The 17,296-nt window shown below is 43.8% G+C and overlaps 2 protein-coding genes across 5 annotated transcripts in view; one reads left to right on the forward strand and one right to left on the reverse strand.

The window, feature by feature from the left end:
* Slc7a7 (solute carrier family 7 member 7) overlaps positions 1 to 2,909 on the forward strand; it is a 45,550-nt gene extending 42,641 nt beyond the window's left edge. For all 4 annotated transcript variants that reach the window (XM_051195728.1, XM_051195731.1, XM_051195729.1 and 1 more), the window contains exons 8-10: positions 635 to 784; positions 2,012 to 2,195; positions 2,455 to 2,909. In XM_051195728.1, the coding sequence (XP_051051685.1) occupies positions 635 to 784; positions 2,012 to 2,195; positions 2,455 to 2,558 (438 nt within the window). In that variant the 3' untranslated portion in view covers positions 2,559 to 2,909. The remainder of the gene's footprint in view (positions 1 to 634; positions 785 to 2,011; positions 2,196 to 2,454) is intronic.
* A 701-nt stretch (positions 2,910 to 3,610) lies between these two features.
* Oxa1l (OXA1L mitochondrial inner membrane protein) lies at positions 3,611 to 10,985 on the reverse strand. Its single transcript, XM_051195736.1, has 10 exons — positions 10,829 to 10,985; positions 10,304 to 10,453; positions 8,585 to 8,798; positions 5,393 to 5,536; positions 5,116 to 5,201; positions 4,779 to 4,943; positions 4,524 to 4,628; positions 4,260 to 4,422; positions 3,963 to 4,043; positions 3,611 to 3,880 (listed from the first exon to the last, which is right to left on the reverse strand). The coding sequence occupies exons 1-10, from the start codon at positions 10,889 to 10,891 to the stop codon at positions 3,750 to 3,752; spliced, it is 1,302 nt and encodes a 433-aa protein (XP_051051693.1). The 5' UTR covers positions 10,892 to 10,985; the 3' UTR covers positions 3,611 to 3,749.
* Positions 10,986 to 17,296: the final 6,311 nt, after the last annotated feature.

A 17,296-nucleotide genomic window follows, 5' to 3' on the forward strand; every position in this document is an offset into this window, starting at 1 on the left:
TAGACATGTTAGTTGCAGATACTACAGGGAAGGTTTTGCCCAAGAATTCTGTAGGCTTTGAACTGTTAGAGTTAATTTGGTGAAGGTTTGAAGAATGCACTGAAAATCTAGATGCAAGGCAAGTATCTCCCTCTGCCCCCTAACAGAGTTTCTGTGTATAACAAACAGTTCTTACTGCCATAGAACTCACTCTGTGGACCAGGATGACTTTGAACTCACAGAAATCGTCCTGCCTCTGCCTCCTAAGTACTGAAATTAAAGGTGTGTGCTACCACACCTGTTTTCTTTTCTTTTCTTTTTTTTTTTTTCTTTTTGAGACAGGGTTTCTCTGTGTAGCCCTGGCTACCCAGGAACTCCTATAGTCTAGGCTGGCCTTGAACTCAGAGACCCACCTGCCTCTACCTCTCTAGCCCTGTGACTAAAGACGTGCACCGCCCACCACCTGACCAAAGGCAAGTTTCTTTTAATAGAGGAGGAATGAAGTACCAAGCCAAGAATGCTGCAGGGGTGGGAGCAGAAGACAGACATGGAGACTGAAGATGTGGCCTGGGATGGGCTTGTGAGGGGTTAGGAGTGGCGGAAAGCACTAGAATAACCAGGCCTGAGAGGAGCTGACTGGGACTTGCATCAACAGGGTATCTTGGCACTGGTCTACTTGTGTGTGGAGGACATTTTCCAGCTCATTAACTACTACAGCTTCAGCTACTGGTTCTTTGTGGGGCTTTCTATTGTTGGTCAGCTTTATCTACGCTGGAAGGAACCTGACCGCCCTCGCCCCCTCAAGGTAACCCATTTCCCTTATCCCATCTTTGTTCCATTTAGTACAGCTAGTGCTGCTGCTGCAGGGATCTTACAAGGGGTTGTCCTTTCCCTATTTCAGCCAGCACAGAGCTGCACTGAGGAAACCAAGGGTTGGGCTGGACAGATGGCTCAGTGCTAAGAGAACTTGATGCTTTTGCAAAGTACCTGGGTTTGATTCCCAGCACCCACATGGCAGCTCACAACTGTTTATAACTCCAGTTCTAAGGGATCCAATAACTTCTTTTGGCCTCTGTGGGTACTAGACATACATATGCACAGACAAAACACTCATACATATAAAATGAAAATAAATACCTTTAAAACAACAACAACAACAGCAAAACATCTCAGGGTTGAAGAGATGGCTTAGTGGTTAAGAGCACTGCCTCATGAAGAGGACCCAGGTTCAATTCCTAGCACCCACATGGTGGCTCACAAATGTAACTCCAGTTCCAAGGAATCCAGTACCTTGTGGTTTCCTCTTGTACCAGGCATGCATGTGGTACACACACATACATGCAACAAAACACCCATATGCATTAAAAAAAAAAAATACGGAGCACCATTCTGAAACAAAATCCACAAGGGCTGGGAAGTCAGGCATAGTAGCATGTGCTTGTCACCCCAACCCTTGGAGGGGGAGACAGGAAGATCAGAAGTTCAAGGCCAGGCTAGGCTTTATGAGACCCTGTTTTTGTTTTTAATAAAAAAACAAATAAACAAACCAACAACTCCTGAAACAAACAATCAAACAAATAAACAAACCAACCAGGAAGGATTGTGGCTATAGGTCAGTGGAGGAACACCTGTCTAGCATATACAAGGACTTGGGTTTGATCTTCAGCACTCTCAGGCCACTGCCCTAAAATAAGCAATCAACCCCTGAAAAAAGCCCTCAACAAGACTCAATCAAACCCCAAAAATAATGCCAGGGCTTGGTGGCAGCTGCATGCAGATGATGGAAAGAAAGCTGAGTACGTATGTCCAGCGGGTGCTATACCACTGGGTTCCATCTCTAGCCCTTCAATGTTTTTATTGCTATGGGATTAGGATTATTTTGGTTGTTAGCATTTCCAAGCTGGACACCCAGCAACCTTCGCTCACAATCCTAGCATTCAGGCTGAGGCAGGGTTATGGGTTTAAGGCTAGCTCGGGTATCTCAAAGCAAACAGCAACACGCTAACTCCAGTTGTTTCCTCTGTACCCTTAGCTCAGCCTTTTCTTCCCCATTGTCTTCTGCCTCTGTACCATCTTCCTGGTGGCTGTGCCCCTTTACAGTGATACCATCAACTCCCTCATCGGCATTGCCATTGCACTCTCAGGCTTACCCTTCTACTTCCTCATCATCAGAGTGCCAGAGCACAAACGACCTCGTTGCCTTCGAAGGATTGTAGGTAAGCGTTGGGTTTTCAAGTTGGTCAGCTGCCTGAATAGACTGTTCCGTATTTTTTCTCTTTCTTTCTTTCTTTCTTTCTTTCTTTCTTTCTTTCTTTCTTTTTTTTTTTTTTTTTGGCATTTTCTGTAAACCTAAGCACCCAAGTCCCCCTGCCCCCCTTACCACTGGTCCCTGTTATTAACCATACGGCTTAATGGAACCCATCCTCTGATGCTACTGAACCTGTTCCCAGTTTTACCTCAGGTTTCTCTTTGTAGCCTCCACTACACGGTACCTCCAGATACTTTGTATGTCAGTTGCTGCAGAACTGGATTTGGAAGATGAAGAGACGCCAAAACAACAAGGTCACAAGTCTAAATAGAGCTTGGAATTCTGAGATGTGGACAAACAGATGCTTATGTCCCATTGACCAGAACCTCTCTGGAAGCACCCATCCAGGAGCCCAGCCTTGGCAGCTTCAACTCTGAACTTGCTTTGAGGGATGAAAGTAATTTATTTGTTTAGCTATGTGTTGTTTCAGACTTCATAAGGAGTTAATGCAGACTGTGGCAGGAAGCAGGCCACTTCTGGAGCTTGGTTCTGGAAGTACCTGGGTGCATCTACCCAATCCTCTTTTCCTTTGCAAGGGCCAACAATGCTCCACACTTGTCTCCTTTAGAGGGACACAGAACTCTCATAGATACGAAACAATAAAAGGCATGTTCCTAAAGTCTGAGTGGCTTTACTGTATTTACTGACTCCAGGGTATTTATGCAGTTCAAAAACAGATATGGAAACTACATGAATGCTACCAAAGGTTATAAAACTAATATCTACAAATACATGTAAACTGTTGTACTAAAATGTTATAAATGTAAAACCTTCCCATTTTTTTTTTATGCAGAGGCCAGAGGACACTAGGTGTCCTGCTTTATCACTCTCCATCTTATCCCCTTGAGACAGGGTCTCTCGATGGAACCTGGAGCTAGGCTGATGGCCAGCAGGCCCAAGTAATCCTTCTGTCTCCATACTGCACAGAACTGGGGTTACAGGCATAAGAACACGGCCATGCTCAGCTTTTTTCATGGGGGTCAGGAAACATGGCTCAGGGCTGGAGATGTAGGATCAACTCCCAGTACCACAAGAGATTGCCATAGAGTCTTGCCCGTCATACCTCTCCAGTGCAAACACAAATGTAGATGGATGGTGTGTGAGGTAGGTCTGAGCTTTGAAGCCTAGGTTAAAACCCACAGCTCTTTCCCAAGAGCAAGGGCGAGCATGGGCAACTGTTCCCCACCCTGTGGAAGTTCTGAGGCACAATTCCCCTTCCATATTTAACAGACATCAAGAAACCCAGACAAGACAGATGTTTACTAACTGTGGGCGGCAGGGTCGCTTGGTTCTCTAGTGCTCTTTTATACACGAGTAAGAGTCTGTAGTGGAAACAATTTTTAAAATGGACACTTCCAAACCCTGGAGTTCCCAGGCCTGGGGCAAGGACACAGCATCGTCTGTTTGGAAGAGGAGTCCATGTTGATGCAGAGTTCTTGTCAGAGTGAGCACAGCACAGAAATCAGCCAAGTGTGTCATGCCAAGGCTTCGACTTTGGCTTGCTGCTGGTACTGCTGCTGTTGGAGGTGTTGGGGGGGTGACTTGGATCATGCTGTAGCAAAGGGTTGTGGGTAAAAGTCTGTCGTAAGGGACCTGGGAGAAGAGAGAACAAATCTCAGTGAACAGAGAGAAAGAAGAAATGGAAGACAGGATTTAGCCAGACAGGCTGCCTCACCTCTGGCAGCTAGGTCCAAGTGTTTCTGCATTCGCTGTTCACGCTCCCGGAGCTGATGTGCAATTTCAGCATTCTTCCAGCCTGTGTGAAGAGAAGGTAAGTTCCTCTCTCATTTTTAGGCTACTTTCTTCTGGTCCTGACCCCCCTGCTCTTTCCTTTTTGAGAAAAGTCTCAAGTTTCCATAGCCCAGGCTTGTCAGTAGCTCACTATGGAGCCTCGGTTGGCTAGGTAGTGCAATCCTGCTTCGGCTTCCTGCTTGCTGGGAGGGTTCTCATCACACTGCCCAATACCCCTTACCTGTTTTGAAGCTCTTTAAGAAGCCTTCCCGAGGAGGCAATTTGTCAGGGTCATGTATGACACGCTGGGGGATTTTAAGCACTGTGCGCACAGCTGGAATCCGGAGGCAGGCCACTTGGCACAGGGAGAACAAATTGGAGGAGAGCCAGTACATGAACACTGCCTGTGTGAATGAAGAGAAGATGCTCACAGCTGGGTGTCCAGCCAGCTTTTTCAGAGGCACTAGATGGAAGGACTTGGAGGTAGCCACAAACCATTACCTACCGAGGGAAAGTGGATGGTCACGGGCAAGACCATTAGAGGCATTACCCTGATAATATTCCTCATGAACTGGAGGTCAGAGCTCTGCATGCCTGTCTCAGCACCTAGCTGCCAAAAAAGGGTTGAGGGAAAGAACGGTAAATTCTAATCCCTCACCCATCAACTTTACTCTTCCAGGGAATGGAAGGCACATTCTGCACACTATTTCATCCATTCCTGTTTACTGGTAGGTCTCATGCTTGGCCAGCCCCAGCTTACCTCAAGGACACCCCACATTGTGGCAGTGACTACCAGTGGCAAGACGTAGATGGGATCAGATACCGTGAGATCTTGGAACCACCAGAGCCCACCTGTCTGTAGGCTGGGCACAGGCAGATTGGCCATCTCTCTCAAGGCAATAAAGAAGGAGATGAAGATGGGGGCCTGTTACACAGGAGAAACAGTCAGTACCTCTAACGAGGAACATTTTCAAAACCCCATTACTAAAAGCCAAGCATGTCACCATCCCCTGCTTTTCTTGGGACCTTGGGACATGGGAAGCAGGAGATAACTTGATGGGTTCAGGATGAACAAGCAGGAGACCATTTTTGCTCACCTGAGTGAGAGGTAGAATGAGTGGCCTGAAGAGTTTGATATTGTGCTTCTTCTGATAGCGTGCCATCTCTATGGAAACCCTGTAAACTGTGATGGAAGGAAAATGAGTCACTGGGTTAAGAGTGACATCACCAAAGGTGAACAGTCTCATCTTGGGTCCATGAACTTTCTAAGGAATGAATGAACCTTTAGATGTATCAGAATTGCCCAACGGTAGCACCTGCCCCTCTCCCGCCACAGTATTTCTCAAGTGCAAACATGCTTCTCTCCCAACTCACATTCAGTCTGATCTCCTGCCAATTTGGCATCTCTGATTTGAGCAGAAAACTTCTGTATCACTGGCATGTGGTTGTGGATCTTGGCTGCTTCTCGCTGGCCCTTCACAATCAGAGGAAAAACAAGGCAGCGGGCAATGACTGTACCTGGAAAATACAATATGGGCTTGGAGTGAAATGAAAAGCTGCCTGCAGTCATAAGGCTCAAGGTTTCAGCTCTTTTCTCCAAGTCTTATTCCAGTCCTTTCCACACTGTGGCTCTCACTCAAGGGGCCCAGAAGTAAGGGCAGGGTATACCCAGCTCTTCAAGGCTAAGACCACTGTGGTAGAATAAAAGAAAAAAAAAAAAAAAAAAAAAAAAAAAAAAAAAAGCTCAGCATAGCTTCTCTACACAGGTGGAGTGTTTCTCTAAAATAAAACCACCATTACCACCATCAAACAAAAGTTCCTAATTTCAATGGCCTCCAAACTTTTCTATTATCAATGGAAACTTTTTCCTCAACTGTTAAAGTGTAGATGAAAATATATAAACTAAGTCACCCTTCATAAAGGAAAACCATTTACCAAGAACCTTCACCCTGTTCAGCCCTCTACAGAACTCAGAGTCTTAGAATGAAGTCTGATCTTGTTGTCTGAGATAGGGTGTTAGTGTGTACAAGCTGGCCTTGAACTCATGCCCCTTCTCCCTCAGCCTCGCTAGTGCTATAAACACAGGTATGCACCATCAAACTCAGCTTAGAACAAAGCTGGCCAGTCACGTTTGCAATCCCTAAAGTAGTAATCCACCACATCCTTTCCTTACATTCCTGTCTACTGGCTATCCCAACAAATACTTAGTGTACGCTATCTATAGCCATGTAAGTGGGTCTGGGCTAAGAAAGAAGAACTCAGAATACCATCTCCGAAGACAGGTGGAGTATCAGGTAACAAACATGGGCAAATGTGGTTAGAATAACCAGGATTTGGGGGAGAGGATAGGAAAGATTGTCACAAAAGTCAAGGGAGAACCTTCAAGCACTACTGTGTCTAATGCAGGAAAATGCAGGAAGATCAGGAAAGATGACAAAATGGCTTCAGTAATACCATCACCAGCAGTTACATTAAGGCGATTTTAGCAAAACCCAGATGGCTGAGGGTCAAAGACTATAAAGAAGCGGGCTCACAAGATCCCTCAAGGAAAATCAGGCATGCTAAAGCTGTTTGCATACTTAGAGTAAACAGGAAGACACTGAAACCAAGGATGGTGGACACGCTTCGAATGTCCAGCACCAGAGGCCAAGAGTGTCAAGAGTTTGAGGGCTTACTGTTCCACACAGTAAGACCTTACTTCAAAAAAATCAAGGAGGTGGCTGGAGACAATGCTCAGTGGTTAACAGTGATTGCTGTTTTTGCAGAGGACCTGGGTTTGGTTCCTTGTACCTATGTGAGGTAGTTCACAGCTGCCTGTAGCCCCAACTCCAAAGGATCCAATATCCTTTTGGCTTCTACAGGCAAGTGTACATACTCACAGGAAAATGCATGCATGCACACATTCATAAGGTTTTTAAAATTAAATTTAGTGCATGAATGCAAAAATTAATCTATTACTTTTAAAAATCTAAAAAAACAAGGGTCGTGGGAATTTGGCTTAGTGGTAGGGCAAGATCACTGCATTCTGGCATTGTACAGGCACACATTAAAACAAACATACATATAGAATAAAAGTAAAGTTAAAAAAAGATTCATTTTTACTTAATGTGTATGGGTGTTTTGCCTGTCTTTATATATGCCTATGAAGGCCCAAAAGGTATCAGTTGTGAACCACCGTGTAGGTGCTGGGAATAGAACCCAGTTTCTTTGCAAAAGTAGCTGTGCTCTTAACCACCAAGTGAACTCCAGATCCCATTTTTGCCTACCTCAGAAGGTTTTTGTTACCTTTGCTAGCCTGGAACTTGTAATGGAGACCAGGCTGGCCTCAAACTCACAGAAGCCCAGTCTCTGTACCTCCAGCCCCCTACCCCACTAGGATTAATAATGTATACCAACCACACCTAGTTCAATCAAAGTTTTTGAAAACTTTTTTCTTTCCCCACAAGAAAGGGTTTCTCTGTCTAACAGCTCTGGCTGTCCTAGAACTTGCTATGTAGACCAAGCTGACCTCAAACTCACCAAGATCCACCTACCTCTGCTGGGATTAAAGGCATGCACTACCATCACCTGACTTTTGAAAACTTTTTAAAGGCATGGTGATTTGATTAAGAATGGCAGGCTCATATATTTGAATGCTTAGTTATTAGATTTATTGGATGTGACACTATTTGAGTGAGATTAGGAGGTGTGGCCTTGTTGGAGGAAGTATGTCACTGGGGGTGGGTGTTGAGGTTTCAAAGAGCCCACACTCTAGGCTCAGAGACCTCTCTCTTCTTTTGCCTACAGATCAGGATGTAGCTCTCAGTTACTTCTCCAGCATCATGCCTGCCTTCATGTTGCTATGCTCCCCACCATGATGACAAGGAACTAAGCCCCTGAAACTGTAAACAAGTTCCCAATTAGACGGTGTGGTCATGGTATCTCTTCGCAGCAACAGAACAGTGACTCAGGTACGAGGCTACCCTTGAACTCTTTATTTAACTAAGGATCTCCTGATCCTCCTACCTCTATCTTCCAAGCACTGGGGTCAAATGAATGCTAGAAAGTCTAGATGATATTGTTGCTTGATAGGGTCTTACTATGTAGCCCAAGCTGGTTTTGTTCATGATAGACAAGCACTCTACCACTGAGCTACATTTACACACTTAACTGAATTTTTAATGATGGAAAACCCTATTGGTCTCCTAAGGAAGAAACAGGACTAAAACACAGTTTCAGCTTTTGTAAGAGCAATGAGAACAACTTTCTAATTTGGAAGCTTAAGTACCTGATCCAACCTTCTATTCTGGTAAGTCATGGCAGCTTCATTACTTTTTTTTTTTTTTTAAATATGGTTCTCTACTCCAACTCTCAGGTCACATTTAAATATCTGCATGTTTTGAGTCACATGACAAGTGGTTTGCTAATGATCTTTAGGAAATAAAGGTTGAGCAAATCATCCCTCTTCGAATCATCTGCCTTTCTGACCTTTACATCTCTGCACCCGTTCCCTTAATCCACTGACAGAACTGTCACTGCTGAGGTTCTGTCCCCATTCCCTCTACCCTTGCTGAAGGGTACTCTTACATGTGGCAATGGCCCCCCACCAAGGCAGGCCCAGGTCAACATGCATAAATTCCAAGAGGTTCTGGATGAGTCCCACTGGGGTGTAAGATCCAAGTCCCAGTTCAGTGAAGCTCTGTTCTGTAGCACATTGAACTACATCTGCAGTTCCTCCGGAAGCCACCTCAGGTACTGCAGGGGGAGTGGAGGTAGCAGGGACAACAGGAGGTGCCTGGACCTGCGAGAGGAGACCAAGTATCATAATAAGTGGGGATGTACAAGGTCAGGTTCCCTTAGACTAACCAGTTCCAGGCTACATTTTCTTGCTTTTACTTCTTGCTCTTCCAGGTGCCAGTGGTGTCTACACATTCCGGCTTTCGGAGGACATAATTTTTGCCACTAGCACAAGAAGAATTACTTAGAGCATCTCGTGGCTTCCTCCAGGGGAAGCAGGGAAATTGCTTCCTACATCGCGCTTCCCAGACTTTGGTCTTTCAAGCATCAGGGTCACCATTCTTTCCATATTCTGAAACTACAGTTCTTGGAATTCTTTTTATTGTTTTGTGCTGGGGATTGAACTCAGGACCTCACACACATCTGACAAGTATATAGACCACTGAGTTAGGCCCCGGTTTCTCTTTAAGTCAACTCAGTTTTTATTTTATTTTTTTGGGGGTGGGGCAGGAGGGGTAGTTTTGGAGGCAGGACCTTGATTGCTCTGCAGTTCAGGCTGGCCTTGTGTATGCTAACCAAGAGCTCTGCTGTTGAGTATATCCCTAGGGGATGGCTCAGGGGTTTAATAGCCCTTGCAGAGGACCCAGTTTCAGTTTCCAGCACCCCGTAGGGCAGCACAAACACCTGTAACTTCAACTTCAGGGTCTCTCTTGACCTCTTCTTGTGTCCACAGGCACCCATGGTCACATGTACACAGTCACACACAATAAATCTTTTTTTTTTTTTTTTTTTTGGTTTTTTTTTTTTTTTTTTTTTTGAGACAGGGTTTCTCTGTGGCTTTGGAGGCTGTTCTGGAACTAGCTCTTGTAGACCAGGCTGGTCTTGAACTCACAGAGAGCCGCCTGCCTCTGCCTCCCAAGTGCTGGGTGGGATCAAAGGCGTTCGCCACTACTACCAGGCTAAAATAAATCTTTAAAAAGAAACAGACTTACTTAGTCTTCTAAGAAACAGTATTCACAGAATCACATATATTCAGTATACAAACACACAAACTCATAATCACAGTTCACATTATTGACTTGCCACCACTCTTGGATACAATAACAAACTTAAAATCAGAGAACAACTTCCTAGAACTAGTTTCCACCTTTCTCCTTTACTTTCTTTTTAGACAGGGTCTCACTATGCAGCCCTGAGTTGCTATGTTGACCAGGCTGACTTTGAACTTAAGTGATCTGTCCTCCTTTTTCTCTCAAATGCTGGGATTCCAGGGGCTGTGCCACAACCAGCTCCACCTTTGCTTGGGTTCCAGGATTGGCATGGCAAGTGCATTCTCACTGCTGGGCCATCTCACCCACCCCACATGTATTTTCAAACGTTTCCCTGCTGAGTTACTGAGAACCTATTTCTATTCTAAATAGCGAGGCTAATGTGAGGAAGTGCGTGGAGCGTGGAAAAGAACTCTGCTACATTTTCATTCTCTCACTGCAAAACAAAACAACAAAAAAAAGCAGAACAAAAGAAACTGGCCAAGAAGCTGTGCTCCTGACAGCCGCGGGGACCTCTTACCTGGGCTTCTGCAAAGAAGGTGGCAGAAGTACTGATGCAGCGAGGGCTTGAGGCGGCGAGAAGAGCGTAGTGTGGCCGCCCACTACCCAGGCGGGCTGCGACGAGGAGCTCGGTGGCCAGCGGTTTCAGGGACCCTGCGACGCTGTGGAACTGACGTGTGAAAGGGAAAGGGAACCCCTTGAGTGCTGGGCGACCCCGCGCTCCCGCAGACAGCCTGCTGCAGCAGTCTGCAGGCCCCCAAGGCGTGCCCTGGAGCGTGCAGGATGCAGCCCGGGCCCTGGTCTCCCGCATCCCGTTACTGAAGCCCGGCGACGGGGCCCAGAGGTCAGGGCTCAGGGTCGAAGGCAGCTCCCAGACAGACACAGAGAAACCGGGCCACCAACCCCTGGACGTAACCCTGCTGTGTCCTCACGCGACCCGAGGTCATGACACGCAGGTCCCAGTGACCAGCTCAGCGTCTGCTCCTGACCTCAGCTCAGGTGACATGGGCAATGCAGCATCCCGGTGGTACGGACGCAACCTTACCGAACGCTGGGGTCGTAGGAGGCGCAGAAGCTGCCGGCGGCCGCACACTAAACTCATCGCCATTTTGCCGGGAAGAGAACTTACTTTCGCGCGTGCGCACTGAGAACTTTGAAGCTGCGGGAGAGGCCATTTTGGAAATGGGCAGGAAGTCACAGTAGTGAGGGAGAATGAAGCTAAGGCGGTCATATTTGAAGTGGTTAAGAAAACTCAATAGGTGACGTCGGGTAGGTAACAAGATCGCACAGAAACTGAAGCTAAGAGACACGTTGGTGTCCACAGTTTAGTGGCAGTGCAAATATGGCATATTTCCACTTCCATTTTCTAAACCAAAGTGTCCCCTGACTTCTTGAGTTAAAAATAGCCTTCACTCTTGCAATGGTGCCTTACATCTGTAATCCCAGGATTTGGGAGGCAGAGGCAGGAGGATGGCCAGGAGTTCGAGGTCAATCTGGGTAGGCCAGCCTGGACTACAAGAGAGAGACCCTGTCACAAAAAAGAAAGCAACTCCCCCCCCCCAAAAAAAAGAGAAAGAAACAAAAACCCAAACCACACAAATAGACAAACCAGAAATGTAAAAACAAACAATAGCTTTCATATCTGTGCTTGGCATGGGACATTAGATTCTTACTGAAAGATAATAATGTAATTTCAGACCCAATGAAATTCCAAGATAGCCTGGAATCTGACAGATTGTAGGGAAGGGAGCTTCTAGGAAATAACTGGCCATGAGGAAACAAGACTAGAGATGAAAGTTGAACTTCATGACAACGAGCTGCTGTTTAAAGCTTGTTATCAACTATTTGTAGGCTTCGTTGTGTATTTCTTGGAACTGGAAGCCTCCCTAAAGTATAAGGTGAAGTAAGCTGGGCGTGGTGTTGAATGCCTGTGATCTCTCAGCACTGAGGAGGAAGCTGATTAGGGAGATGGTGAGTTCAAGGCCAGCCTGGGTTACAAATAGAAAGCTTGTCAAAAAAATAAATAAAAAAAGATGTATTATGTGAAAAAAAATTACTTCTCAGAAAGGTAGGGGTTGATCCTATATAGTTCTCCATATGCTACCAGATAGAAACTATTGATTCTCTGGGGGAGTAAAGTTTTTTTATACTTAAAAACAAAACAAAACAAAAAACGCTGGGCATTGGTGGCACATGTCTTTAATCCCAGCACTTGGGAGGCAGAGGCAGGTGGATCTCTGTGAGTTTAAGGCCAGCCTGGTCTACAGAGCGAGTTCCAGGACAGGCTCCAAAGCAATAAAGAGAAATACAGAGAAACCCTGTCTCAAAACAAACAAACAAAACAAAAAACACACCACAACTTAGTTTACAAAACAACAACAATTTAGCATACATTCTCTGAGGCCAGAAGTGGGTGGTGATGAATCTCTTTGAGCTGTAGTGAGAGGTATTTGTTATATGAGTTCTGGAAGCTGAACTCTAGTACTCACCATGATGAGCAAGCAAGCACTCTTTTTTTTTTTTTGGTTTGCTTGTTTTTGTTTTTCCAGACAGGGTTTCTCTGTAGCTTTGGAGTCTGTCCTGGAACTCACAGAGATTCACCTGCCTCTGCTTCCCCAGTGCTGGGATTAAAGGTGTGTGCCACTGTTTAGTTTTTTTTTTTTTTTTTTTTTTAAAGATAGTTACAAAATTGTGTAACAATCACAATTGATTTTTGTTTATTTTTCTGTTAGACTTTTCCAATTTTATTAGAATAATCTTTGTAGGCAAACTTTTCTGTCCCTCCAGCCAGTTCCCAAGTAACCACACAGAGCCTTATTATTAACTATAAATTCGCAGTCTATAGCTTAGACTTGCCACTAACTGGTTTTTATAGCTTAAATTAGCCCATCTCTATTAATCTATGTGCTGCCTTGAGGCTTGTTTACCTCACCTATGAACTTTCCATATTACTTCTTCTGCATCTGACTTGCAACGCCTCTGACTCTGCTCTCTTTCTTCCTAGTGTTCTCTCTGATCCCAAACTCCTGCTTAGCTACCTGCCAATCAGCTTTGTATTTACAATGAAAGCATTATTCCACAGCAATTCTTTAGAATAAATGTTTTCTGTTTTTGTGATCAAGTTTCTTTGTGTAGTCCTGAATTCACTCTGTAGACCAGGCTGGCCTCAAACTCAGAGAATGACCTGCTTCTGCCTCCTGAGTACTGGGACTTAAAGACATGAATCACCACCACCCAGCAAAAATAAATAATCTTGAAGTCACTAGTGTTTGATATTTTAAAATCATGGACTAAGTAAATACAAGTTTATCAGTGGGAAGGTTCAGTGGTTAAAAACAATCTTGCTGAGGATCTGGGTTTGATTCCCAGCACCCATATGACAGCTCACAACCATTTGTAACTCCAATTTCAGGGCATCTGACATCCTCTTCCGGACTCTGTGGATACCAGGCTTGTATATGGTGCACATATATACATGCAAGCACGACAGAGGCACAGGCAGTGGTCCTCTGTGAGTTTGAGACCAGCCTGGTCTACAGCCTGTCCTGAGTTCCAGGACAGCCAGAGCTACATAATGAAACTCTGGCCCAACAAATAAGAAAAGCAAAGCAAAGCAAAACAAAACAAATCTTTAAAAAAGAGATCTATGCAAAAGTGTCCAAACTAAATAGAACATTACTTTAAGGAAGACAATACAGTGTAAACGTAATGTTCACAATATTTAATATCTGATAAAATTGATAGATGCAACAGACTGAAAAATCAGGGCTAGAGAGATGGTTCAGCAATTAAGTACCTGAGGGTGGTTCAACCAGCACCCACACAGTGAGTCATAATGTCTCAATTTTAGATCCAGGGGATCTGACACCATCTTCTGGTCTTATCAAGCACCAGGCACCCATATGGAGCACATACATACATGCAGGCAGACACTCATACACACAAAATAAATTTAGATGATTAAAAAATATGAAATATCAATAGGAACAAAGAAAATGAAAACAAACAAACCCAGAAATAACAGAGATGATGAGTTAGCAGAAAATGATGTTGAACCAGCTGGATTTTAGAGTTTGAAGGTTAACAAAGTCATACTTAGCTCTTAACTTACACACTAGAAGCAAAATCAAAAACAAATACAATAAAGCATAAACAAAGATAAAAATGAAATAACTTAAAAGAAATTAATATGATGAGAGCCAAAGGGAAAATCAGAGAACTTAAATAAGAACCAAGTGAAAAAAATGTAGAAATTGAAGACAATGTGTGATAGCTGGGGATATAGCTCAGAATGGTAGAGTGTTTGCCTAGCATGCACAAGGCTCTGGGTTTGATCACAGCACTAAATATACTGGGCATGGTAGCACATACTTGTAACTTCATCACTTGGAAGTAGAGGCAGGTAGATCAAAAGTTCAAGGTCATTCTTGGCTGTATAGTAATGTTGAGGTCAGTCTGAGCTATATGATGAGACCCTGTCTTAGATAAAAAAGATAGAAAATAAATAGAAGATTTGAAAATGGATGAGTCACTCACTAGATCAACTAGCAGCATATTAAACTGTAAAAGAAAAAAATGGATTTGAAGACAACAATAGACACCATTTAAATTAAGGCATGGGGGAAGGGGGAGGAAAAATTTATACATAGACTCAGTGGCCTGTAGTATAATATACATGTAATTATAGTTGAGGTAGTTTGAATGTAATTTATAGGGAGTGGCACTTATTAAGAGATGCGCTGTGGAACAATTTTTGTACACTGTAAATATGTATAATTCTCATCGACTAATAAAGAACTGATTGGCCAATGGCTAGGCAAGATAAAGTTAGGTGGGAGAATCAGACTAAGAGAATGCTGAGGAGAAGAATGGAGGACTTGGATGATACACCATGAGATGCAGAGTGAGCCAGATGGCAAGTACATGCAAGAGGTAAACAAGCCTTGGGACAGTACATAGAATAATAGAAATGGGTTAATTAAAGTTATAAGAGTTAGCTACGTTGGGTGGAGGTGATGAATGCCTTTAATCCCAGCACTTGGGAGGCAGAGGCAGGTGGATCTGTGTGAGTTCAAGGCCAGCCTGGTCTACAGAGTGAGTGCCAGGACAGATAGGACTACACAGGGAAACCCTGTCTCAAAAAACCCAAAATAAATAATAAATTAGATAAATAAATGTAGGTAAAAACAAGTCCAAGCTATTGACCAAGCATTTATTGCTGTGGGTTATGGTCATTGTTAATAAAAAACTGATTGGCCAATATCAGGGCAAGAAGAGATTGGGTGAGACAGCCTGACACAGAGAGAATGATGGGAGTAGGAAAGGCAGAGTCAGGAGAGTCACAGGAGATGCCAGCCAGAAACTGAGCAAACAGGTCATGTAGAAAATGAAGCAACAAGCTATGATCCATGAGGTAAAGCATAAATAGAAATATGGGTTAATTTAAATGTAAGAGCTAATAACAAGCCTGAGCTACTGGTCAGATATTTATAATTAATATGAGGCTCTGTGTGCTAATTTGGAAGTATCTCCCAGGGTAGGAAAACGTTGGCTATACATATATAGTTAATATTAAGTTTCTGTGTGGTTATTTGGGACCTGGCTGGCAGGACAGAAAAGTCTGCCTATAGAGACGAGGTTTGTTTGAGTAGGTATGCACGGTCTTGTTGGAGGTAGTGTGTTACTGTGGAGGCAGGCTTTGAGGTCTCCTAAGCTCAAGCCACACCCCAGTGGTTCAGTTCACTTCCTGTTGCCTGCTGATCAAGATGTAGGACTCTTAGCTCCTGTACCATATCTACCTGCATGCCACCATGATGATAATGAACTAAATCTCTGAAACTTAAGTCACTCCATTAAATGTTTTCCTTTATAAGAGTTTATAAGTGGGCAATGGTGATGCACACCTTTAATCCCAGCACTTGAGAAGCAGAGGTAGGCGGATCTCTATGAGTTAAAAGCCATCGAGTTCCGTGAAAGCCATAGCTACATAGAGAGACCATATCTCAAAACAAAACAAAACAAAACAAACAAACAACCACCACCAACAACAACAAAGAGTTGCCATGGTCATGGTGTCTCTTCACAGCAATAGAAACCCTAAGACAGAAGTTGGTGTCAGGGACTGGAATATGGCTGTGACTGGCCTGACCATGCTTTTGTTTGGAGCAATTTGGACTTTGATACTTTGTGTTAGGAAAGCAGTAGAATCCTTTAAGTGCTGCTTAATGGGCCATAGTAGTAGGAGCATGAAAATCAACAGGGCTAAGAATGATTTGAACTGTGGTGGGCTGGCTCAAGAAGTTTCAGAGTAAATCTCAAAACAGCCTAGTATAGACTGTTGTGTGGCTACTAGGGTTCCTGCTTATAAAGATTTATAATAAAAAGGATCAAGCAGAGAAAGGAAAAATACAATACACATAATTTAAGGAGAAAAAGAGCACCGGGAAACAGTATGGGACTAAAGGAGATAAACACACTGAGAAATGGAATAAAGGGAATAGTAATAAAATAGTTGAAATAATCAACTTAAAAGGAGAAAAGGCTTGTTTTGGCTCATGATTTGGGGCTTTTAGTTTATGATTGTTTGGTTCTGTTGCTTTGGCCATGGTGACACATTACTTTGTACAAGGACACGTGGCAGAAGAGCCTTGTTCACCTGAGGGTGGATGAAAAGCCAGAATCCCAATATTCTTCTCAAAGGCACACTCTCAACAACTTAACTTCTGCTACTGGCTCCAAACAGTGCTATCCTCCAACATCAAACCTTTGGGGGACAATCAAGGTCTAAACTATAGCAATTATCAAACACAAAACTATTCATAAAATGTATGTAGCCTAAGTTGACCTTGAATTTATGGTCATCTGCTATGGAGCAATCTTTTTGTACACTGTAAATGTGTATTACTCTCATTGTTTAATAGAGAGCTGACTGGCCAATAGCTAGGCAGAAAAAAGTTAGGCAGGACCTGCAGACAAAAAGAGAGTGCAGAGTAGAAGAAGGTGGAGATATCAGGAGATGCAGAGGAAGCAGATATACATTCCGTACTGAGATAAGGTACTGAGCCACATGAGCCACTTGGTAGATGTAAGAGTTAGTTGGTAATAAGCCTAAGCTATTGATCAAGCATTTATAATTAATAATAAATCTGTGAGGTTATTTTGGAGTGGCTTTAGGGATAGCTCACTGGTGGTCCTGACAAAAACTCTGCCTGCAGTCCTTTTGTCTCAACTTCCTGAGAGCTTCAGGTACATGCCATTACATCTAGCAAGTTTCCTCTTATAACAATGCAAGTCATATTGGATTAGGGCTCTTCCTAAAACAAGCAAACACATAACCCTCTCCCAAGCCAACTCTCCTGAAGGAAGACACACCTCATTTTAAGTTAATCAGCTCTTTAAAGACCTTGTTTTTCATGCTGGGAAGATGGTTTTGTGGTTAAGAGCATGTACTGCTCTTATAGAGGACCTGAGTTCAGTTCCCAGCACTGAGTTCAGTTCCTGTATGTACAGCATA

The sequence above is a fragment of the Phodopus roborovskii genome, unplaced genomic scaffold (assembly GCF_943737965.1).
Source record: "Phodopus roborovskii unplaced genomic scaffold, PHOROB, whole genome shotgun sequence".
NCBI classification, from domain to species: domain Eukaryota; kingdom Metazoa; phylum Chordata; class Mammalia; order Rodentia; family Cricetidae; genus Phodopus; species Phodopus roborovskii.